The sequence below is a fragment of the Colias croceus genome, chromosome 3, assembly GCF_905220415.1.
Source record: "Colias croceus chromosome 3, ilColCroc2.1".
Lineage (NCBI taxonomy): Eukaryota > Metazoa > Arthropoda > Insecta > Lepidoptera > Pieridae > Colias > Colias croceus.
This window is the reverse complement of record NC_059539.1, coordinates 9,583,410-9,602,927: the sequence shown is the minus strand read 5'-3', so window position 1 is coordinate 9,602,927 and position 19,518 is coordinate 9,583,410. Positions and strand designations below refer to the sequence as shown.

The 19,518-nt window shown below is 33.1% G+C and overlaps 4 protein-coding genes across 4 annotated transcripts; 2 read left to right on the top strand and 2 right to left on the bottom strand.

The window, feature by feature from the left end:
- The first annotated feature begins 392 nt into the window (after nt 1–392).
- Nucleotides 393–4,344, top strand: LOC123706489 (protein FAM92A). Its single transcript, XM_045655796.1, has 7 exons — nt 393–605; nt 907–1,066; nt 1,491–1,640; nt 1,736–1,960; nt 3,147–3,272; nt 3,758–3,862; nt 4,220–4,344. Exons 1-7 carry the CDS (start codon nt 469–471, stop codon nt 4,271–4,273), a joined length of 957 nt encoding a protein of 318 aa, XP_045511752.1. The 5' UTR covers nt 393–468; the 3' UTR covers nt 4,274–4,344.
- Nucleotides 4,345–6,770: 2,426 nt separating this feature from the next.
- Nucleotides 6,771–7,892, bottom strand: LOC123706490 (heat shock factor-binding protein 1). The gene is made up of 2 exons (XM_045655797.1): nt 7,516–7,892; nt 6,771–7,230 (listed from the first exon to the last, which is right to left on the bottom strand). Exons 1-2 carry the CDS (start codon nt 7,609–7,611, stop codon nt 7,078–7,080), a joined length of 249 nt encoding a protein of 82 aa, XP_045511753.1. The 5' UTR covers nt 7,612–7,892; the 3' UTR covers nt 6,771–7,077.
- Nucleotides 7,893–8,913: 1,021 nt separating this feature from the next.
- LOC123706486 (cell division cycle protein 23 homolog) lies at nt 8,914–13,739 on the top strand. Its single transcript, XM_045655791.1, has 7 exons — nt 8,914–9,516; nt 9,593–9,941; nt 10,017–10,196; nt 10,352–10,516; nt 12,507–12,753; nt 13,040–13,226; nt 13,448–13,739. The coding sequence occupies exons 1-7, from the start codon at nt 9,091–9,093 to the stop codon at nt 13,667–13,669; spliced, it is 1,776 nt and encodes a 591-aa protein (XP_045511747.1). The 5' UTR covers nt 8,914–9,090; the 3' UTR covers nt 13,670–13,739.
- Nucleotides 13,740–14,088: 349 nt separating this feature from the next.
- Nucleotides 14,089–17,720, bottom strand: LOC123706488 (arf-GAP domain and FG repeat-containing protein 1). The gene is made up of 6 exons (XM_045655795.1): nt 17,301–17,720; nt 16,733–17,233; nt 16,429–16,580; nt 16,281–16,346; nt 16,008–16,132; nt 14,089–15,303 (listed from the first exon to the last, which is right to left on the bottom strand). Exons 1-6 carry the CDS (start codon nt 17,462–17,464, stop codon nt 15,256–15,258), a joined length of 1,056 nt encoding a protein of 351 aa, XP_045511751.1. The 5' UTR covers nt 17,465–17,720; the 3' UTR covers nt 14,089–15,255.
- Between the last annotated feature and the right edge of the window lie 1,798 nt (nt 17,721–19,518).

The following is a 19,518-nucleotide window of genomic DNA, read 5'->3' as shown; positions in this document are numbered from 1 at the left end:
ATTACCTTTTCACGTAGCCTTTTCATAATCTTAATAATTTTTTATCTATTTGATCTTTGTAACAATAATTATGATAAAAAAATTGGAATCCAAAATACATATGATGATTAAACCAATTAGCTCCATTTTTAATATTCATTGAATTATGCTAGTAATGTGAATGTGTGATGTAAATAATGGTAAATCTAATATATAAAAATCAATGCCACTTTTCGTTGTAATTCCATAACTCGAGAACGGCTGAACCGATTTCGATAATTCTTTTTTTATTATATTCCTTGAAGTACGAGGATGGTTCTTATGTAGAGAAAACGTTAATATGTACCACGGGCGAAGCCGGGGCGGACCGCTAGTAATATAGAAAGCTTACGCTTACGCATAGACGGTCGTCATGACTACCAAACAAATACACAACAAAATATTTGAAAGCTCCTCTTGGTTATTTTATTCATATTGAAATAATACGCGATGTTTAGAGGAGATAATTCGCATTCTTTAAGCTATGAACAACAAGCCAAATTTATACTTGACCGTATTACAAATGTGGAAAAGAATTTCGGCGAACTATGCGTAGGCTTCGGTGACTATACAAGAAAAACTGCCAGGTAAAAATTTCTGTGTATCCGTATTCCGTATTGCAAATGTATATTTTTTTTATTTCGAGGTGAAGGCGGTTACGCCGCATCCCAAGACTTCCAGAGAAAGTTGGACTCATACTTCCCTTCCCTGTATCGTCGGCAGTGGAAGATCGACACAACCCAATTCAAACAGACTATTATCTTAACCTGTTTTTTCGTTTCGTCCGTATACTTACTTTGAGAATTTCCATTTTTCAATATCATTGTTACGACGTATAGTTACATATCACTCATAATCAAGCTATTGCCACATCCTTCTACGTTTCAGGCTACGAGATATGGGAGATGAACTTGCTAAAATAATTAAGGAATACGCAAATAACGAACTTGTAAATAAGTCTCTTAGTGCCGGATTAGATAACTTATCTTTAACGTTAACAGCTATTGAAGAATACAGAAATTGTGCAGTTCAACGATTAGAAGCAAAGGTATGTTCATACAAAACGCTTTTAAAACTAACGGTTATTTGTGGTATATGTAAACGTTTATAATCTATGATATATAAAAGAGCTAGATACGTTACCCGCTCTCTATTTTGGCAAGAAAAAACTCAGGTAAGTGCCCGAGTTTCACTTAGTCACGCACCATTCAGCGTCGTGGCTGGACGTTCTTTTTGTATTTTAATCGGCAGTTGTTATTACGAAGTACATGAGTGAGACATTTATTATGTCTCGTGCGTGAGAGTGAAAGAGAGAACAACTGTATTGGTGATAATGCGTTAGTAAGTAGGTATGTATTAATTACGCTGTTTTTTAGTGCAATGATGTTGGCGTATGCCGCGTCTACTAGTATAATAGGTCATTGTTTATAATTAGGTATTTAGTCACGTAAACAATATAAAACTCTTTTTAGGTGATTGGAGAACTAAGTCAATATGAAAATATTTGTAAGCATGCGAGAGAAGAATTAAAACACACAATGAGTGTTAGGGAAAAGGAAATGGCAAGAAAAAAGGTTCTAGACAAAGCTCGAGAGAGACAACCATTCAACCGACAACAGGTGGTAGGTTTATTCAAGAATACCCTGCTTCGTACCCTGAAATAAATCTTCATTGCATTAGTAATCGCATTCTTACAATGAGTCTCTATTTCCTCTAGACATACGCAGAATCGGAACTTTTAAAAGCGTCCGCGGAAATGTCCCGTACCGCGAAGGGTTTGAGTGAACTCACAGAGTTCTTTGAACGTCGTAAGTTGCAGCAACTAAAGGGGCTGCTCACGGATTTCGTGATGGTCGAGATGACGTTCCACTCGCGCGCCGTGGAACTGCTCACGGTGGCCTACCGACAAATTGGTGATATAAATGATAAGGCTGACTTGGAGGTAAGCATTACTTTGGGCGTATGACCAAATATTTATACTCGTCTATCAGCTTCTTTACCACGTGAAGACTGAAGTAGATATTTATTAACTTAATTTATTATTAATAATTTATTTTATTCTTTCTTGAGCTCTTAATCACAGGACTTTCTGAACAAGAGGATCAGGCGGTAAATATTTTCTTATAAAATTTTATATGTATAACTACACACACTACCTATCTACCTACCTACTTCTTTACTAATAATTAAAAATAACTACATTCACATATAACAATCCGAATGCTAAAACGTATATATGTCGTGGCCATATCGTAGATTTGATCATTTCATGATATGATCGATCATTTCGTGAAACGGTCGCGTTTCATGAAATGCTCGAATGTCTATTGGCCACATCATGATGTGGTTTGGGCAGATCAATGATAAGAAATCGTTTCTCGATATGGCCAACGTACCTAAACGCGAGGTTTTTTCAAGAAATTATCAAAATTATTTGATCATATCGTAAAATAGTTACATTAATTATTGGTAGAGGCGCTGCAAGCGCTGTGTTTATGTGATAAGATGGCGGCCGCTGGCGAAAATTTAATTATTCGCAGTTTAAAACTTCATAGTTCGTTTTATTACAATATGAAGAAAGTCAGCAAATAACTTACGACGAAGAGGTTCGAGTACTATGGAAAATGCGGATATCTTATATTGAGGAAAAAGTGCGTCTAAAATCCTTTACATAAATATATTTATATATCCTATGTTATTACTTATTATAATTATTGTTCCTTTTTTAAAAAGCGATTCGCTTCTGGTTCTTTATTAAAGTCTAACCTAACCTAACCTAAATGTTTTCTATTGCAAAAACCATTCGCCGGCCACTGCCGTGGCACTAACTTAAATGACAATAAACAAGTTCTGAAAATATTCAGAATTTTTTAATGTTTTATGGACTTTATATATTTTATACGATCTGGCCAAATGTGGATGACCATATCGTGAAACGTTGACGATTTAACGATCTGATCAAACCATGTTGGCCATTTCATGAAATGCGACCATATCGTGAAATGATCGATCATATCATGAAATGAGCAAATCTACGATATGGCCACGACATATACCTACCTACATACAGTCTTCAGTTTTATCTCGAGGTACTTCTAATATACCTTAATATTTTTTAATATTTACAGAATTTCAAAAGAAAATTGCGCTCTCCTGAAAAACCTGTTAGCACTGGAATATCAGCAAGATCGTCATCACTAGCCTCCTTGATGAATCCGCAACTGTCCCCGCAAAAAGATGAAGAAGATTCAGTGGTAGATATTTACAAATTATGAAATATTTTTTTTTGGTTTGCCTATTAACATTTTAACGACGATTCGAATCGCACGGGATGAAAAAGGAAAAGGGTCACGCTCGTAACTTGGGCATTAGATATATATCATAGACTAGCTGCGCTCCACGGTTTCACCCGCGTGGTTCCGCTCATGTTGGTCTTAGCGTTATGATGTCCGGTTGGTCTTAGCCTATGGCCTTCCTCGATGATATCTTACACCGAAAGAATTTTTCAAATCGGACCAGTAGTTCCTGAGATTAGCGCGATCAAACAAACAAACAAACAAACTCTTCAGATTTATAACATTAGTATAGATTTGATATTTAAGTACATACCAACTAAATAGACGAGTTCTATCAACTCTACAGATTTTTCACTTTTTATATGTGTTTTCGTGAAAAATAACGTAAAAAACGTAACAATTTTATTTGATATCAATAATTATTAGTTTCTCGTTTTCTTTAGAATCTTGGAAGGCTCCGGTCTCCCGAAAATAATTTGAAAGCAAGATCAAGCTCCATAGCAGCTCTTATGAATCACTCATCGTCTAAAGATGAGGACGACACTTCGGTAAGACAAAGTACCTAGGAAGTGCATATGCATTTATTAGCAACTAGCTCCTCCGCGCGGTTTCATCCCCGTGGCTCCACTTATATTGGTCGTAGCGTGATGATATATAGCTATAGCCTTCCTCGATAAATGAGCTATCTAACACCGAAAGAATTTTTCAAATTGGACCAGTAGTCCCCGAGATTAGCGCGTTCAAACAATCAAACAAACAAACTCTTCAGCTTTATAATATTAGTATAGATTAGCATACTAATTATTGATCATACGTTTTTAGTGAACTTTATTGGACATAGCTCGTTTAAAATTTTGATCTACGTTTTCTACGAATCAGGTTTATAAATTTGATTTTTTTTATAGGAGACGGAGGAATCAGAAGAACAAAGTTCTACGGAAGAAACAGAATCAAAATGAATGTAACATTTTGTATTTTAATACCTACTTACGTACGGTACGACATAGGAATAAATTAAAAATTTAAGAGAAAAAAATTAGTTTCATTGATCTTCTTCCCTTTTTGATTCTACATAACTATATGTATATAATATATAATTGTCTTTTAATAATAATAAATTATTTATTATCCGCGCAACCGCACATGCGCTTATCACACAAAGTATTCCGGTTCCCTATTTCGTTTCCTCTGCATGAATAAAAAGATAATAAAATCTTTAAAATTGGATAAGGTAATCCTAAAATAGTCACATCTTCTTGCCATGAAGAGGAAAAAAAAAGGTAACCCTAGAGAAAATCGAATAGTGAAATAGATGCGTAATTCATCTGCCTCATATTCGACAAGATAACGCGATAGTTCACATCTATGGTTCACACCACGAAATCTTTGGTCTTGGTTCTCATACATGCGTAAGCTCATAGTCTTACATTGTCATCACAAAAATATGCACAACATGAATTTAATTAATACAGTATGAAAATCACCGACAGTCGTAAACATGGCAGAGACTGGTACGACATATTGATTATAGCTTTAAAATTCGTGTCGCTTTGTGCATGGCACGCTCAAGTACACTAAACAATATTCATGTGCAATTCAGAAAAAAACTGTTTTTTAGATAATTACTATTTTATTATTACAAGATGGGTGAATACATAATTTGTGTCATATTACAAAACACTATAATCAGCATTTTACAATTAATTGATTTCGTGCATTTAATTTTACTAAAGACTAAAGATGAATAAAAACTTGATGATTGCTACAATCTAAGGGTACAATTTTAATAAGGCTTACCTGATATTACAGTTATTACTGTTTATTTACGCAACCATAATTTAAAAGAAACAGTATGAAAATATCTTGGATTTATTGATGTGGTTTAAAACATTAGTGTCAACATCACATTCCTATAAAGTTCCAGTTATTTAAAAGAGAAAAAGTTTTAATGAACTTAACATTACTATTGGCAATATTCTTACATTAACAAAAATAAAACTATATTGATAAGAAAAAAATTATGAATTACTGAGTTATCTAGAGAAGTGAATTATTAAATCTATGAACCATCAGATTCTATAAGTTAAATATTCTTATTGCTGTGAGATGAATGTTAACAGGTAATGTGCTCATTAAATACTAATACAGTTTTAAAAATATGTAACTTACAATCATGAACAATAAATGAGTATGGCCGCCAAATATTGTACAATAACAGTCGTGAAATCGTAACACACCGTAACATACGTGACTGATAGTAACATACGTGATTTTGTTAAGCCTAGTGTACATTACAACTAATAATGCAGGAGATTTTTTTTACATTTCTGTTTTATATTGTTAATTAAATTATTTGATTAAATTACTTTAAAACTCAATAAAACAAATTTAAATATTAAAGAAAAAGTTTTATTTCTCAAATTTTGTATTTCTATAATACTTACAAATGCAAAAATCATTCACAACTTATGATATTAATTACGAATACGAATTATTATAGTAAAAAAGTTACTAACTTCCGAAACATGATAGTTTTTGAAGTGGGTTCTCTTTATGTAAAAAAGTAAATTTTTAACTTTAGATTCTCTAGTGAGTACTACCCCTAAGAGCCGCTCACGGATGTTACGTAACACAATAGTAACACATGGTATCATTCGTGAATAAAAATATGGTTGGACATAACCTAAAAAGCCTTTATTCGCCAAAGTATTGTAGTAATAAGACGCCGCATAGTTTGATTTGTTACTAGAACACTAAAGCTACACACATAATTTAAATAATATAGTAAATTTGTATTCTTACCTTGCATAATTCTCACTCAAAATTATTAAAATGTTGCGAAGCAAAAATGCCGACTACCTTTCGATTAACTTTGACAGTAACAGAATGGCGATTTTTTTACTAAAGGTTGGCCAACATGTAAATCGGTGTTGTCACTACTTAAAAATATTTTTGTGGCTTGGATATCTAGTTATTTAGGGTGTTATTTTATGGTAACCGTGCGTGAAGTATCATTCGTGAAAAAAAGTGAGACATAGTTTTAAGTGAGTTTTATATTAATTTCTTTTATGTTATTTTTATTAGAACTTGTTAAAACTATCCACAAGTTTACAGAATAATTTAAAAATACCAAAATTTTACAGGTATCAATAGATTTTTGCATAATTTTGTGACTTCAAAGTGTGAGATGACTAAGTGGGACACATGATTTTAGTATGGAAAGGAAAATAAGCATTTCAAAAAAAAAATATTGAGCTTGTTAAAGGCACTCAAAATTAATTTAAATTATTAATATAATGATAAATATAACATAGTGAAGCTGAAACTATTTAAAAACTACCATAATTACTATATAAAAAAATCTGGTGCTATATAAAATGACAAGGACATTTTTTTTTTCTTGAATGTACAATTTTTGGCGGCCATACTCAAATATTTATTTTTACCTAGACTTCGAGAAAAAAATCGGTTCTTGAAATTAAAATAATAATGTAATACATTATAATCCTTGTATGATCGGAGTGACATACTCTATCAGGTATTTCCTGTGCAAAGACGAGAAACAAAATCTTAATAATTTTATTAAATTACTGTTAGTAAGAAGTGACAAGTATATTGACCATTTTATCTAAAATTCTCACCAAATTTATAAACGTGTTGGAATGCAGTACACTTTAGAACATCCTACCCAACTATAAAGCCTAACCTTATTTCTTACATAATTATTGCAGGCAACCTATCTTTGGGTGTAACACTACTACTGCTACTTCTCATTCTCAACACCCGCTTGTGTCATCAGGTCTGTGATGTTCTTCTCCAGCTCATCCACACGAGTTCCCATTTCGTCTATTCTGTTGATGATCTGGTCTGACATACTCTGGAACTTATCTTGCATGTTTTGCAGGAGAGATTGTACCTAGAAAGTACAATTATTAAACTTATGAGGTTTTTAACTGTAGTGAAGTTATAACTGACTTGTAACCTTTATGGACAATATATAATTTATTTGAGAAAATGAATATAAATGACAAGCAAGATTTAAAATATCCACATACTATTTATTATAAGAACACCCTCTAAAGTCTAAGGCATTGTTTTTTTTTCCATAACTAAGATAGATATCCAAGTCTAAAGTTTTATATGGTATACAATCCAATAGGTACTTTATTTATTCAAGTGTTAGTGTGTTGTTGACACTTACGTATTGCGTTACTTCTTGCATATTCTTAGGATCGTTACTTGGAGTATAATTAGTTTCTACATCTGATGTAGGCTGTTCAACTTTGGGATCTGCCATTGCTCTTGTAAACCAATTGCTCTTCTAAAACCAGGAAACTGACTATTCGTTACTAAGATACAAATAAATAATTCTGAAACTCAATGCCGCTATCTCATGCTAGGATACGACATAAACAAAGTTTGTTCTGAAGTCCGATTACGAAAGGTATTTTGACAAAACTGCCCACACAACATCTACCTAGCTTTTTATTTATTTTAATTGGTTATTTTTGGGTATTTTAAATAATAATTATAATAAAATCGTAAATCCTGGCAGCAACGTAGACGAAATCTCCAAGTTTGGGCCTTGGGGCACAGTTTGACACTTGACAGATATCACAAAAATGCAATGATCGCAATTCGCAATGATTGACATTTGACATTTATAACAGAATGCGTAGGTACCTATTTTGTACCTACTCTGTGTTTGTACCATCGGAGACCGCCGGACATAAGAGGACTACCACGTGACCTAGTCTCCTAGGACACGACCGCTTCCTCGCCGCTGGCTGATGGGCGCCCCCCGGCACCTTGCCGGTGGGCTCGACCTCGCTAAGTGGCGGGTGGCTTCCTCCCTGCAGCAGCTAGCAGATCGCCCGCGATACCACGCGGGCTCGATCGCACTGCAGCAGGACACCTCCCGGACACGACACCTCGGACCATTAGGTCCCACCCAGTGCCCCGCCTGTAGTTGCAGGCGGCGTTGCCACCACTGAAAGGGGCCGTCGCCCCGAACAGTTACCCCGAGGCCTGTGAAGGCTTGCGTGGATGACCCCGCGATTGATTGTGTTTGTACTCGTTGCCTATTAGGTGGTTTACAAACCCCCTAGTCGCGTGCGTACCTACCTAATTTAACTAAGTAATTTAACGTTGCTTGAAAGTATATTTGCCTCTATTTTTTTTAAAACACGCAAGTGTCAACACTGAAAGTCCTTTCACGCGCGTGAAAACTATATACATCACGCATTCGTGTGCTACGCCGAGTTGTGTGGGGGCCAATCGCCCTTGGGTGTACCAAACCTCCACATGATGATGGAGGATGGAGACCACGTGGAGACCACCATGAACTCATGAAGATCTTCTCTTTTACAAATGGCAACTCCCGATCCCAGTGAGGACCACAGATATATAATTATATTTGTTATATTTGGATGTCTGTGGTGAGGACGGATTCTTGATTCTGCCCCACGCCCCACAGATCTGTGTTCTGCCCACTGTGCTGCCCACCATGGAACTATGTTAATATGTCAGTTTGTGGTTGTCACTTGTCAATGTCATTTGTCAATTTGTGAATACTTTAACGGCGCCGCGGAGCTTTAATAATAATTAATAATTTATTATTGATTTATTGTTTCTTTCTACCTGTTGGCTGTTACATACCTATTTAAATATAAATATTAGGCTGTGTTTTAATTTATAATCATAAATGAGTTCAATATTGTGCTTTATGTAATCAGTACTCAAAATTTTTAAACTTTTAAACCTATAATAGGAAACAATGCAACCCTTATTAAATGCAAAAAGTGATATTCAAATTGATTTATCTCAAGTTAGAATAGATATATTAAATGAAATACGTGAATGTAATGATCGTGGATTAACGCAAACTGCGAAATGGCTGGCAGAATTAAACTATGCACTCAAGGATCATAAAATACAATACACTGATCCACCCAATCCCTATGAGAATATTTCTAAAGAAGATAGGGAAGCATATACATTAGCTAAGACTTACTTTGATTGTCAGGAATATGACAGAGCAGCACACTTCTTAGAAAATTGCACCAGTCCCAAATGTGTGTTTCTTTTAAGATATTCTCAGTATTTGTCCAGTGAGAAAAAGAGATTGGACAATGCCACTGATATAGGAACAGAAAATCCGGAATCTACACAAGTCTTACTAGACTTGTTATCATTTTTTAAGGTATTTGTCTGAAGTACATGATAAGTAGTAACTTAAAAAAATAAACATTTGCTGTTATTATGAACCTATTTTTCAGGCTAATCGTAATAAAAATGATGGGTACCTATTGTACTTAGAGGGTGTTGTTTTAAAGAAGCTAGAATTAAGAAGTCAAGCGGTCACTATATTGCAAACAGCCATAGCTGTGACACCCACTCTCTGGTGTGCATGGGTTGAGTTAGCCGGATTAGCAAATGAATATGAAGCATTGGATTCCCTGCAATTACCAAAACATTGGATGATGTATTTCTTTGCCGCCCATGCGTTTGTAGAGCTAAAGCTGTCAGAGCAAGCGCTGGAAGCTTACATGGCTCTGACGGCTGCAGGATTTGACAAAAGCACATATATATCTGCACAAATGGCAATAGCGCACCATGATAGAAGAGGTAAGTGTACTTATTGCAACATTTATTGTAAACTAAACATTTATAATTAAAACGAATGTATTCAAAAACTTTCAGATGTAGATTCAGCATTGGCTTTATTTAGAGATCTATATCAGAATGACCCCTATAGATTAGACAATTGGGATGTGTACTCACATTTATTGTACTTAAAGGAAAAGAGAATGGAGTTGGCAAACTTAGCACAAAAGGCTGTGTCTATTGACAAATACAGGGTTGAAACATGTTGTGTGATTGGTAAGTTATTAAAAATTTAATTAATTCTTAATACATAAAATATTTTATATGATTCTCACAAAAGAAGGTTCGCATACATTTTTGAGTAAGTAAATCTGTTACTTCTGCATATTATTATTTATTTATATAAATTTGTTAATATGGATTTTTTACAGGGAATTATTATAGTTTAAGGAGTGAACATCAGAAAGCTGTTATATATTTTCAAAGGGCATTATCTCTGGACCCTCAGTACTTATCAGCGTGGATTCTCATGGGACATGAATTCATTGAGCTACAGAACTCTAATGCAGCTATACAGTGCTATAGACAGGCAATAGGTGAGGTCTATAAACATTGAATTTTTATCAGGGCACTTTAATAAAGCTTAATTGGTAATAATCTGAGAAAAACAATAAGTTGGTCATACTGTTATTATTCAGCGAAGAGAATTGAATGCTTTAAATTGTGCAAAATAAGTCAACCAATATACTGAAACCTAGAAAGAAATTAACTGCTGACTAATCACAATTTTTCCTATTATTAAAAGAGTTAAAGCAAATCTTACTTTTTGTAATAGACCTAATAGAAATAAAGAATAGATAAAAATTATCCTAGGCACTTCACCAATTTTTAATAATTTCTCATATAATTGTCATATTTGACTGACCGGTTGGCTTGGTTGGTAGTAACCCTGCCTTCCAAGCCAGAGGTTGTGGGTTCGATTCCCACCCGGGGCAAATATTTGTGGGATGAACATAGATGTTTGCTCTGTGTATGGGTGTTGAATATCTATATAAGTATTTATTTAAAAATTATATATATATATATATGTTTATCAGCCATCTGGTTTCCATAACACAAGCGAAAGCTTAGTATGGGATCAGATCGTGCCGTGTGTGAAAAATTGTCCTGAAATATTTAAATATTTTAATTAGTGATGCAACGAATACTACTTTTACGAATACGAATACGAATATCAAACCTACTATTCGGCGAATACGAATACGAATACGAATATCTCGCCTTGGTAATAAAAGACTTATTTATTTATAGGTCTACCAGAATCTGATGGCATATTTATAATTAAGAAATAAAAGATTTTCATATGGCAATGTTATTTGACAACTATCAAATTGGTTGTCAAATTATTTGTCTTCTTTGGAATTAATGAATAATTTTTAGGATTTTGTCTAAAAAATCTTCGAAAATGTCGAAAAAGCCGCTGCGATCACAAGCAAGAGATGTTATTTATAATGTGTATGGAAAAACATTCGATGAAGAAGGGTCAAACACATCACAATTTTCAATTTTGAATATTTTATTAGTAAATTGGACTTACCCGTTTTGATACTTAAAATTAAAAATATTATAAGTAGGTAACTATAATATTGTTTGTTGATTACAACATAATTTTATGAAAACTTATTACAAGAGTTTCCAATACGGCTATTCGTCAAGTCCAAGCTGTCTATCAAATAGTCAATTTGATATTGTGTTTATCTGTTAATACTTACGAAAATAAACATAGTTTTTATTTATTTTATAAAAAAATTATTAGCATTATCTAGTTTTGATCTGCATTATCATTACATCCATATTTTTACATGACATAATGATAATGAATATACAAATATAGGTATGTGTAAATAATATGTAATATGTATTACATAGATAAAAGTAATATGTATATTATACATGTAAGTATGTACCTACATAATATTAAGTGGATATCTCATTATTAAGTACAGTATTGTGCACATATGTAATGTGACTAATGATGTTGAGGACAAAATAAAAAATAAGCAGTATCAAGATCGTTCAGTCCATTTTCCCTAGGGTTGCACACTCAAAATTTTGATTTCCCTAATTGCCATCAGATTCTGGTTTACCTATAATGATTGTTTACTCTTCTAATAATTAAAATTTACAATAGGCAATTTTTTATTTAAAAAACATAAAATTCGTAGATTTTCTGGTTTTAGACGATCTTTTTTTTAAGTCTGGATGTTTCCAGTCGTTAAAAAAGTCTTTCCGAAGCGACTGTACATGGCTTCAGTGAAAAATATTTTTGGGCGAGTTTTTTCTGACTTGGAAAATGGACATCTTCTCGCCAAAAGGCCAGTGGATCAGCAATCTCTGCACACGTCATATTTTTATGCGCGATTTTTAAATTTGTAGTAAATAGAGTTGCATACAAAAATATTCGTTTTTAAAAATTCGTATATTCGCCGAATACGAATATTCGGTAAATGTCTACTATTCGGCGAATACGAATATTCGTATTCGTATTCGTTGCATCACTAATTTTAATATATTCTATTGATATAGATGTAAACAGAAATGACTATAGAGCATGGAATGGACTCGGCCAAGCATATGAAATATTGGGTTTGAATGGTTACTGCATATATTACTATTCAAGAGCAGCACAACTCAAGCCAGATGATTCCAGGATGTTGGTATCACTGGGAGAGGCTTATGAGAAGATGGACAAAATACCAAATGCTTTGAAATGTTACTATAAAGCTCACAGCACTGGTGACATTGAAGGGATGGCGCTGTTCAAATTAGCCAAGTAAGATTTACTTTTAGCATTTTTATTATTTTTTTTATAGACTCGATTTTATACTAAGGAATAAAAATAACAATATTAATGGCAAATAATAGATTTTCTATAATAAAAAAAATATACTGCTATTATATTATGATAATCTATTGAAAGTTGTATAAGTGGCGTGTTTAGAAACTAAAACGAGCTTTATTAATAACTTAAATCTATATTGAACATGCTCTACTGAAGCAGTTAAAAAATGTAAACTCGTTGGTGTTGCTAAAGTTAGACAATAAAAAATACTTTCCAGGTTATACGAAAAGTCGAACATGCCGAACAGCGCAGCAGCCGCGTACACGGCGGCATGCCAGGATCCAGCTAACGCGGGTAGTAAGGAGCTGCCGGCCGCGCAGAGGTACTTGGCGCAATACTACTTGCGATTCTCGTTGCTGGACCACGCCTCGCACTATGCGTACAAATGCTTGGAACATGAGAGTGTAAGGATTTTTTTTTTTTTATTGATAGAAATGGTTTGCCTTCTTTTGTATTATTTTTATACCAATACATATGGTATTGTTACTAATTAATGTTTTCCAACTTATTGAATTTAAGTTCAAATTACTTTGAAACTTAAATTTCTAAACCTTTTTAATCAGATTTAATACTCTCTTCATTATGAATGTTAGCTCATCACGGAAAATAAAATTTTTACTTTCAGACCAAAGAAGCTGGTAAAAACATATTGAAAACAATATCAGAAAAGCGATTAGGCGCATCATCATCAGAACCTGCCAATTTACCAGAAGATCTGCCAGAAGCTATAAAACTAGCTTCCACTTCAATTACTCAAGATTCAAAGATTATACCTAGCCCGAATATCACACCTGAAAACTTTTCAACGCCCACATTTAATAGGAAAAGTAATAAATTTAAAATGTGACCAATCAATTGGAAGTTAAATTGACTCATGTTACATTTAAGGTTTAATAAACACTGTTATATGTGTCTTCAGAAATACATTTTATTATACGCTTCCCGCCCACTTCTAAAACTTGAACAAATTATACAATCTTCCTCGAGAACCATTCTATCAAGGGTTGCGCGGTGAAAATCAGAATGAAAATAGGCGCATTGTTTTTTAACCGACTTCAAAAAAAAACGAGGAGGTTTATCATTTATCGTGGCGGAAAGACGCGACAGTGGATTCTTTTAATTATATGTCACTACCAAGTCACTACATAATATTATAATTAAAAGAATCCACTGTCAAATGTTAAATATTATTATATCTTATGAATCCAATACCTGATAGCCCCTGATCATTCTGGTATAGAGGAATTAAAAGAAAGATATTTATAATATTCTTATTGATTTATTTTTACATCTTCTATACAAATTAACAGATCTCAGTGCTCAAAGAGTAAAAAATAATTACAACTAAATAAATAGTCAAGTGCATGAATAAAACTTCAAAAATTGATTAATGTTGCAGAAAAATTAATTACTGGTTACAATCACAGATAGACATAGAATTTGAGAGGTGAGTTCATTGCATTATAAGAAAATTATACAATACTAATAATAATCTTCAATATCGGTCGGAAGCTATATTATAATACATAGCTGAATTAAATAACAATTCAAAAACAGGAAAACATATTTAAAAAAATATCGTTAGCCTCTCAACTTCCTCATTTTATTTTTATATAACTTTCTTAAATAATTATATAATAAGCTAATCTAAATTGTGCTAATTTCGAAATCTCTGTCATGTTCATTGTTCATATTAAAATTTGTACATTAAATCACTTGCAAAACCTTTCGCACATTGCCTTTTTCATTGCTGAAATTTTGTGAGTTGAGTATTTTGTATTTTTAAATTATTGAGTTGTATTAATTTCAATTTTCAGTTTAATCTATGTACTATAAAATTTCAACTGTTTAATTATAGAACTTATCGCGATACACAAATAGAAGGCTTTACGCAAACATGGGCAGCAAATGGTTTGATGACATCACATTACAATTAAGGCCACTGACTCACTTCATTGTTTAGTTATATACATATACCACGTTCAAACCTTCCTTATGTTTTTGATAGCAGATTATGATACAACTGTTTATTAATTGTCATGCCAATAAAATAATGACTAAGCCCGACTCAAATTTCTAAATACTAAATAAAATTACAATTAATAAAGCTCAGACCAACATCTCAATTGATATCTTAACAGTCCATACTATTTAATATTTTAATCTATACATGTTCCAAATACTATAGCTTTTTCTATTAAATATTATAACAGCCCATACAAGAATATAAATGTATATGATTTGAAGTTTTAAGGCAGATTGAGGCACTTTAAGTTACAACCATTAAAATAAGCACTATGGCAAAATGTAAATACTTAAAAATAAATAATGGTTATATTATAACAGAATAAGACAACATTACATTTGTAGCTTTTTTGTGCTTTAGTTACGTAAATTTGTTTGTTCTTGATCCCAGATCTTGCTCTCAGACCATCAAAGGAACGGATTCTTTGGGTTCACAAAACTTCCATTATTGGACGGCTGAAATACAAATGACATCAATAAATTCTAGTAAAATATCATAAATTTTTGAAACTCATCTCTCTTTTATAATATAAAAAATGGTTTTCAATTCTTTATTTTTTTTTACTTTTAAGTCAGCATGTTGTTTCCATCTAGTACACAGTACAGACACCTAAATTTTTTATGGTTTTATAATAAGGCAGTAGATCCAATATAAATTATTATAATATTCAAATGATTAAGGGCTGATTTTTCAATACTGGGTTAAAACTTATTCATCAAATAACGTATTATACTACCATTTCAAAAACGTATTCTAATTGTATGCATATGACAGTTACCAGGTGACATTTGAAAATGTTCGTGTAATACTTTATTGGACAGATAAATTTTAACAGAGGATTGAAAAATCGACCATAAGGGGTTATTACACTGTTGATGATTAATATAAACAAAAACCACAAGTATGAAATCATTATCAGGGAGCGAAATTGTCACGAAAAATTTGTTGATAAGAAGTTCTACGAACTGTGATAGGAAATAAATATTGCAATAACATTAGTGTATAGCTCAAGCACTTCCTCTGTATTATCATGCTGACACATTTTATGCATGCAACAAAATGACTTACACATTTTATATATAATTAGAACTTAATTTAGACCCTATACTATAGTGTTATATATTATTACATAAAGTAATTAATTAATATTAATACATACCATAAATGGATTAACAGGAACTGCTGCAGGTGGAGCACTCCAACCTCCGTTGAAAAAAGGATTCTTATTCGCAAAAACATCATTATTTGTGCTTTGGAAGGGATTCCTGCTTATAACATTATCCTCTGTGAAAATAATTTGTAATTAATATAAATGTAATATAATATAAACATTTGTGACAACAATTCAATGGATTAAATCAATGTAAAAAATATATTGAAAAGTAAATACAAAAATAATATGAATCAGAACTGTAGAAAAAAAAATACCAACCCTTATTCTTCATGTTTTGCTGTCTAAAAACTAGATCAAGGTCTGCTAGGGCAGCATAGCGATCATCTATTAATCAATTAAAACATTAATAAAACTTATTATTTAAAGAAATATAACAACAAATAATAATATATACATTGAAACTTACTTGCAGAATTATTACTTGTAGAATTAAAAGCATTAAACGAAGGTGTAGTAGTTGATGTAGGTTGACTAGCAAAATTGTTGTTTATATTGCTGCTGAAGTTATTATTTTGTGCACTGTTGTATATATTCGCAGTGGAGAAATCAACAGGAAAACTGAAAATAATGATAAGAATTGTGTTTAAAAGTTACAGAAATGTTTATAGTTTATTATAATAACGAATATAATTTATTTATTTTAAAGGTCCATTTGTTTATGATACATAATATGCATTTAATATCTATTATAAACATGTTGTAAAACTTACTCAGGTACAGGTGGTTGAACAGGTGCAGCTGGCGGTGCCGCAATATTATTATTAAATAAAGGTGGTGCGTGATTATTTACGGGTCTAGCTATTTTATGGTTTATATCTTGCCCCGACGACATAGGCAAAACTTTCGCCGCGCTAGGCACGTTGCTAAAACCCGAACTTTTAGAAATTTGCGGCGATATAGCGATTAGAGGCGCTGTAACGGTTGCACTGGCCGATTTCTGTTTATTTTTAGTTTTCTGTGACGAAGATCCGTTTGTAATCGGTGCATTGTTTGGCGGCGATTCTAGATAATATTGCTTCTTTTCGTATTTATCTGACATGAAATCTCTAACGCGTTGTTCGTCAGTGTAGTTTACACTTTCACCCTCGTACAGGCCTAGCCATACTCGCCTACAGTAATCATTTCCTCTTACTCTTATAAATTCTATCTCCTCCGGTGTAAATGTGGCCATGGATATTGACTTCACCCGATGTGGTGGAGTAAGACCACGCCTGAAAAATAACATGTATACAGCTTTTGTTTGTTGATCTAATTTACTTACGTAGAAGCGATACTTACAACATTCCCGAACATTTTGAACAAACAAATGAACCAATTGTCGTGTTTACATAGGTAGGACCTCTCTGATTACAATCTAAGCAATATTTGTTTCCACTCTGTGATATAAGTTCACGTAGAATTTCTAAATTTTTGTCGTCTTGTTTCCGACGGCTCGCAGCCATTTTCAATTATTTTTGTTCGTAAATCTTGAGTGAATAATTGTGAACGGTGAGCGGTCAAGTGTCAAATGCGAATTGCGACTGTCGTGAAGTTTTTGAGGATGGCAGTGTTGCACTTGGAAAAATACTAAATAGCAAAATCTCGTTAGATTGTAATAATTGCTCCGAGCTCGTATCATTATTCCAATACAGTAATTTGGTTGCGTATTATCTATTTATTCGCACTTTGCTTTATGACATTACGATTATCAATTTATTGTTTAGAGTATTCTGAATATTTAATTTATTTTTAAGATATTATAGTGCCAACAACTTAACAAGTGCAAGAGTCCAATTCCAATAAAATGTCTCGAATTCATATCTTATCACTGCTTGTCTACATGCGAGTGGTCCTGGATAGATTTGTCAATTTGTCATGAATCAAGATTGATGATCCCTGAGTATAAAATATTTGTTCTGTGTTGTGTTGATGATGTGAATTGTGATCCACATACAGTGCGACACAGATTAACGACCGCGACGCGACGACGCGGACGCGGACGCAGCCGTCCGCGGTGCTAAAACATATCGCGAGATACCTAATTTATTTTTGACGTGACAACGTCTTATAATTCGATAGAGCCGGCTGCACGCCCGAAAAAACATGACTCATGCGGCGTTACCTCGCTCTGAGCCGTTCCAGTGCAAGCGAGAGCGCGGAATGAGCGACAAAGAAGGACAATCGTTGTCACGTTCAACTATCGTCAGTAAACCGACTTTACAGTTTACAAACAACCAATTTTTTTTTTTTAATCTATTATGGTGAAATTAAAATTAGGTTGGTTATGGGAAGAGTGCAAATGTTTAGTTTCTTATCTTTTTGCACATAGCACTATTTTATTGACCTATAAAAGAAAAGCGAACCTTGAGACCTCAACAGTTGTTCGTCAGAAATTAAGTTGCCTGAAAAAATCAGTAAATACCTATTTTCAAATATTCACAGAAGTTATCTGATTTGAAAAAATTGGTGAATTTGTTTGTTGTAAACGAAAGTTGTGCGTTGATAAATGGGCATAATATTATATACCTACAAGACTACTTGCAAGAAAATTTCGATTTGTCACCAGAGGATTATGGCTAGTTATACTGTGATCTTACATTCAAATTTCAAAGAAACTTGGTAGTTACCTAAATGTGACGAACGCTGGAGAAATTCATCCCGGACAAAAAAAAAAAGTTTTGAAAATAAATACCTAGCACATTTTAATTGAAACTCGTTCGAGCGCTTATTGTACTATTTGTGGTGCTACTCCTCGGCAAATGAATAACTTAAAGGCAGTTAGGACACCCAGATGTGAATGAAAGTTAATTTCAATATGGACTGTTAACAATACACGCTTGGATTAGAAGTATGGAGATGATTTTACACATTTCCTATTGTCACATTTTCTAATTTGTCTTTCCAAAAGTGATCAGCCACTACACCAGAAAATAAAAAAAAAAACAAAGACGAAAACAAAATCGGTTTAGAGAGGAAATGGGACTAGTTACATGTCGATAAATCTCGACAAGGCACTGGAAACAATAAAGACCTTAGGTAAAGACGGAAACGCAGCTCGGAGATTTTTTCAGAATTACTCTTGCTCTGCATACATTACAAGTGTAAACGTAGAACGTATAAAACGAATGTACATATAACTACAAACTATGTCATCTGAAAGAAAAATTGATTAAAAAAAGTTAGGTGAATACGCATATAGTTACTACCGGTTACTACAGCCCAACTCAAACTGAACGTAAATATTTATGATTGGTATTACATAATATATGCCTTTCTCGGTCCTCCGTACTTAAAATACCTATTCACGGATAAAAAATCATTTAGTTCTATGTTATTTTACCTATCGAATCGAGGAAGACCCAATAAATCTTATGATGAGTGTTCAGAAAACAACAAAAACATGGAGTTGGTATAGGAATACGGAATGGGGCATGTTCATAAAGCCTACGTACAAGAATTAAAATCTATTGGTGAAAATGTCGAAGCATCTTGATAAGATGCATGAAAACTACTTGAT